The sequence below is a fragment of the Oryctolagus cuniculus genome, chromosome 7 (assembly GCF_051225735.1).
Source record: "Oryctolagus cuniculus isolate XC-2025 breed Fujian yellow rabbit chromosome 7, ASM5122573v1, whole genome shotgun sequence".
Classification (NCBI taxonomy): domain Eukaryota; kingdom Metazoa; phylum Chordata; class Mammalia; order Lagomorpha; family Leporidae; genus Oryctolagus; species Oryctolagus cuniculus.
This window is the reverse complement of record NC_142873.1, coordinates 40730519-40736402: the sequence shown is the minus strand read 5'-3', so window position 1 is coordinate 40736402 and position 5884 is coordinate 40730519. Positions and strand designations below refer to the sequence as shown.

Genomic DNA, 5884 nt, shown 5'->3' with positions numbered 1-5884 from the left:
GGAACTTTTTCCTGGTCTCCCATGTGGCTTCAGTTTCCCATCATTTATATCACTTACTGCACTCTTCATTTCATTGTGTAAATTTCTACCTAGTATCTTATTCCTTGTACTTGAATATTTTCTTAAACCTGTTTTGTAATGCATGTCTGCTGATAATAGTCACTTACTCTTTTCTCAAAGGTATGTTTAAAAATAAGCATGTCTAAACTGTTTAAAAAGTTTTGTTGATTTATTGTGTTATAATTCACGTGTCACATAATTTACACATGTACAGTGTGCAATACAATGTGTTTTTAATATTTATAGTTATTCAACCATCAAATAATTTAATTTTAGAGCACTTTCATCATTCTGTCCATTTACAATCTCCTATCCATAGGCATTTGTCAATTTTGACCATTTCCTATTAAGGAAATCATAAAATATATCTTCCTTTCTGACTTCCTTATGTAATTTAACAAAATGTTTTCAAAATACTAAATCAGTATTTATGTAAAATACTTACATTCAATGCTGAAAAATATTCACTCATATATATAAATACACACACTTTTTTATAGAATAAATGCACTTTACTTATTTATTTTAAAGATTTGTTTATTTATTTGAAAATCAGAGTTACACAGATAGAGAAGGAAAGGCAGAGAGAGATCTTCCATCTGCTGGTTCACTCCCCAGTTGACTGCAATGGCCAGGACTGCGCCAATCTGAAGCCAGGAGCCAAGAGCTTCTTCCAGGTCTCCCACACAGGTGCAGGGGCCCAAGGACTTAGGCCATCCTCTACTGCTTTCCCAGGCCATAACAGAGACTTGAACTGAAAGTAGAGCAGCCGGGACTAGAACCGGCACCCATACGGGATGCCAGAGCCGTAGGCAGAGGATTAACTACTGTGCCATGGTGCTGGCCCCTTGTTCTTTCACTTTGAAGAAATATCTTTGATATTTCCTGTAACACAGGTGTGGTGGTGATGAAGTATGTCAGCTTCTGTTTGGGAATGTCTTTAACTCTTCTTTATATCTGCTTACATTGTACTAGGCATCCAGACTACAAAATACTTTTCACAAGTATTTTAATCCTGTCTGGTATTCTCCTTTACATTAGATGGAAGTACCTGGAATTATTTTCATTTATTTATGTTCATTGTATACTAATGAGAGCTCTGGGCAGAATAAATAAATAAATAAATACATAAATAAATCATAACTTTATTTTACTGTCACTTCTATAACTGGCACAGTGTAATATGATTTATAGACCTTATTGCTAACTTTCTAAATAATCTTGCTAGAAAATATTTTCAAATGTTGAAATTAATGCAGAGATTGAATTATTTTCTACATATCACTCAATTGATAAGTGACTGAATGAACTAAGATTTAATACATGAAATTTTAAATAAACATGCTTTACTTCACAATTGTTTTCTACATGCAATGGTTGTAAGTGATGCATAAGAAATCATTTATTTTTCTCTAATTTTTATTTTATAAATATTATTGTTTAGAACATTATTAAATTGATTTATATTTATATATAAACTCAGTAAATTTGAAAAATATATATTCAGCAGATGGTGCATGTAAGACACATAAGTATGATACACAGACATCTGAAACTTGAAATCACTGCACTATACCAAATTGAGAAAAAAGTATGCCTTCTCCTGCCTCTAGGGTCAAACTGAATGAATCCAGAAGAGAGTATATAAGGGTCACAGTAACACTGAAAGCCAAATATCACTTGTCCAAGTTCCACCATTCCATGTAGAAAAGCATTGAATGCTTTATTTCTCATCTGTTGCAACCTATGACCCATAGGGTCACCATAGTCTTAGTCCAGCCTTGACCTTCCCCTCCTCTTCCCTCATGGGTCAACCCAGGATCCCTGTTCTCTTTAGCTGCCGCTTCATGGCCTCTTTGATCTCCTTGTTGCGCAAGCTGTAGATGAAAGGGTTGAGGAAGGGTGTAAGCACCGAGTAGACCACTGCTAGTGCCCGATCGTAGTCCAGGGAGTAGCTCTTCTTCAGCCGCACATACATGAATAGGATACTACCATAGAATATGAGAACCACAGTGAGGTGTGAGGCACATGTAGAGAAGGCTTTCCTTTTGCCTTCAGCTGAAGGAATTCTAAGCACTGTACAGATGATCTGCATATAGGAGCTGAGGATTAACAGGAAGGTTGCCAGGATTTTGCAGGAATTTATAATGAAATCTACCAGAACATTGATTGATGTGTCAGTACAAGCCAAGCTCAGAACAGGAGGGAAATCACAAAAGATGTGTTGAATGCGATTGGGACCACAGAAAGGAAGTCGAGAGACCAAGGAAATTTCAGCCACTGGCCCAGCCAGACCTCCCAACCAACAGCCAACAGAAATTTTGGCACAGAGTGTTGTGGTCATTAGGGTGGGGTAGTGGAGGGGCCTGCAAATGGCTAAATACCTATCATAAGCCATGGCTGTCAGGAGGTAGCACTCAGTAGCTCCAAGGGAGTGAAAGAAATATATCTGCAGAAGACAGCCAGAAAATGAAATTGTTTTCTTCTCACTGAGCAGGTTTGCCAGCATCTTGGGGATGGTGGCAGCCGTGTAGCCAAGCTCTAAGAGGGAAAGAACGCTGACAAAGTGGTACATGGGTGTATGTAGCCGGGAATCCAGGCAGACCACCAAGAATATCAGCAGGTTTCCCGTTATAGTAGTGAGGTAGATGAGAAGTAACAAGAGAAAGAGGTAAGTCTGGACACCCTGCAGATGGGGGAAGCCTAGGATGATGAATTCTGCTACCTGGCTCCAGTTGCCAGTGTCCATCGCTCACAATTCATGGACCTAGAATGTGAAGTATAGAAGAAAGTTGAGTCAGAGAATACCTAACATGAAGGGAATTTCCAAAACGCATTTGTCCTCCCTTACCTTTAAACTTCTTCCATTAGATGCCCTTTTTCTGATTAATTCATCTGATTTTTGGCATTCATATTCAGTCCTGTAATTTATTTCCTTGCTTGATTGCATCTATACAGCCTTTATAAATTCCAGAATTTCTCATCTATGGTATATGGTATCACTTATGTGCATTTCTCATTTAAATTATAATCATGATTATACAGATAAAATATTATATCATTTGAATTACACTTTCTCATTTCTAATTTGAATTTATTTTCTTCTTCAATTTTCTGACTATGAAAGAAGCAATTATTTCATATTTTGCTCTTTTCCATTTTCCTCTGGAAATGATGATCTAACATCATCTTTTAGGAGCATGGAAATCAGTCTAGATCTCTTTTGGACACTGTGAGAATTCCAATAGAAATAAGTAGAGTTTAACAAACAAAAAAGGTCCAGAGACAGAAAGAAAATCTATCTCATGAATTTTTCTCTAAACCAACCAAGTCATCAATCCTCTGTGCCACATCCCTGTCCCTAATAACCTCCAGTGCACTTTTAAGATTTACTGCTTCTGGAGATAATAAATATTTACGTCAATTTTTATGTCTGTGTAACAAATATTTGAGCATTTTTTGTATTCTAGACATTATACTTAAAAAAGAGACTAAATGGATAAATAAAATATGACACAAATATTAAGGAATTAAAAGCCTTTTTCTTTTTCTCTCATAGCTATTTTTAAATTGACAGCAAATATTATTTTTTTCATGTACAATATAATGTTTTGAATAATGTATATATTGTAGAATGACTAAAACTAATTAACATGCATTACCTCTAATGAGGTAAAACTGATTTTTGTGGTAACAACACTTGATATCCTCTCTGTTAGCTTTTCCTAAAGGCAATGTATTGCTAGTAAATGTAGTCAACCATGTTGTACAAAGGAAACTAATATTCTAATAGGAAAAAATAGAGAAGCACTTATTTCACACCTCTTTACTCAGGATTCTGCCATTATAGAAACCTGTTATTATGCTCACTTATTAAACAAATAAAAAGCAAGCTCCCAAAGTATTTATCTTAGTTATTTCACAACCACTACTCAATTCCTTCCTAGTCTCCAAACCAAAACTTCTTCAAGACTGACCTTTAATTCCTCTTTCACAATAGCTTACAAAACCATTCTCATTAGACATTCACCACCACAGTTCTATGAAAATGTCCTGCCTTGTAGTCATGAGTTATCTAAGATGTATATAAAATAATGGTCATTTTTCATTTTTTATCTAACTTGGGCTATCAGTGGTTCTTAACAAAGTTGATCTATCCTGGCTCTTGAAATATTTTCTTCCTGTGGTTCTTATACTTTTTGGCTTCTTCCTACACTGCTAATACTAAATAAAATCAATATTAATTAAAAATGCACTCTTTTATCATCCTTGTCATTTATTGTTTCTCTCTTCTGAAAGAAAAATTTCATGAGGAACTGTTTTCGCTTTTGTTCACTGGTGTATTTCAAGTGCACAGAATTGGGTCTAAAACACAATGATAACTCAATAAATATTTTTAGCTGAAATTATAAATTTTGTCATAAAAACACAAATTTACATATGCAGTCAGGATTTAAAGAACAGTAAAGGAGTCATGGGCTGATATGGAGATCAGGAAGATCTCACAGAAGACAGGTTTGGTTTTGAAATTAAAGATGTTTTTGAATTGGATAAAGATGGCAGAGTAAGGAGGGAGCTGGCTGCTTGAGTCTAAGAGGAGACAGTTTTAAAAAGTGGAAAGAGTGCAGTCTCAGGGAGGAGTTAAAGAGAAAACAGCAGAGGAAACTTAACATAAATTGGAGGAACACAGTGGACCTACATGGAGGGTGAAGATGTGCACAACTTAGTACCCCACCAGCCGTGAACTTCTGCATCAGCGTTGGAGAGAAGGTGGAACAAGGCTGCAGCAGCACAAGCCACTGGTGAAAAAGCTGAAGTAAGAACCTAGATGGAATCCAGCTTGGAGCCCCGTGGGAGATAATGTACCCACCAAACTAGAGGAGAAAAAAGGGGGAGGGCACCTTTTCTCTCTCCCCAATCATCCTGCAAAGGCATTCTGTAACAAGCTGACAGAGAGCAGGCACCATCGGGACATACATAACAGCTATGCCAGCTCATGTCCATGCCCAGCAACCAGCCAAGTTGAGACTCCTGAGTCTGGTGGGCAGAATAGATAGGGGGCTGGGTGCTCATGACTATGGGAGGCTTGTGTGCCGTGACTGTGAAAACACTGAGGCTGATTGGGAAAACTCGGGATTTGGCAGTCACTGTGGGAGGCTCCACATGAACAGGGCTCCCTGGTTATCTGGTGAGAAACATTGCTGGGGAATCTGAGCTTATACTGAGGACTACATGGATCCTTTGTGTAATCCTTGCTACACAGCAGACGAATAATATACTCACTGGGGCTAGCTCCCAGGAACTGGTCTCCTTCAAGGAGAGAAGCTCAGCTGAATCTACACCAACTGCAACATATAAGTTCTAGGAGCTCCCATTGGAGGGTGAACCAACGGCAAAGGAAGACCTTTCTCTCTGTCTCTCTCTCTCACTGTCCACTCTGCCTGTCAAAAAAAAAAAAAAAAAAAAAAAAAAAAAAAAAAAAAAAAAAAGAGAGAAAGGATTAGAAGGCCTTTTTAGTGAAATAATAACAGAAAAATTTCCCCAATTTGGAGAAAGAAAGGGACATCAAGTATAGGAAGCACATAAAACCCCTAATAGTCATGATCAGAAAAGATCTTCACCACATTGTAATCAAACTCTCCATAGCAAACATGAAAAAAGATTCTAAAATGTGCTCAAGAGAAATGCCAGATTACTTGCAGAGGATCTCCAATTAGACTCACAGGGGACTTCTCAAAAGAGATCCTACAGGCTAGGAGAGAATGGTGAGATATAGTCCAAGTCTTAAGTGAAAATAAACTGTCAACCATGAACACTATACCCT

At 37.3% G+C, this 5884-nt stretch overlaps 1 protein-coding gene across 1 annotated transcript; it reads right to left on the bottom strand.

Annotated features, from left to right (window-relative positions):
- Nucleotides 1-1579: 1579 nt before the first annotated feature.
- Nucleotides 1580-2821, bottom strand: LOC100351335 (olfactory receptor 6N1). Its single transcript, XM_002715284.3, has one exon. The coding sequence runs from the start codon at nucleotides 2807-2809 to the stop codon at nucleotides 1871-1873; it is 939 nt and encodes a 312-aa protein (XP_002715330.3). The 5' UTR covers nucleotides 2810-2821; the 3' UTR covers nucleotides 1580-1870.
- Between the last annotated feature and the right edge of the window lie 3063 nt (nucleotides 2822-5884).

Excerpts from the sequence above, each read along its gene's own strand:
- LOC100351335 (XM_002715284.3), bottom strand. The coding sequence starts at position 2,809 with ATGGACACTGGCAACTGGAGCCAGGTAGCAGAATTCATCATCCTAGGC.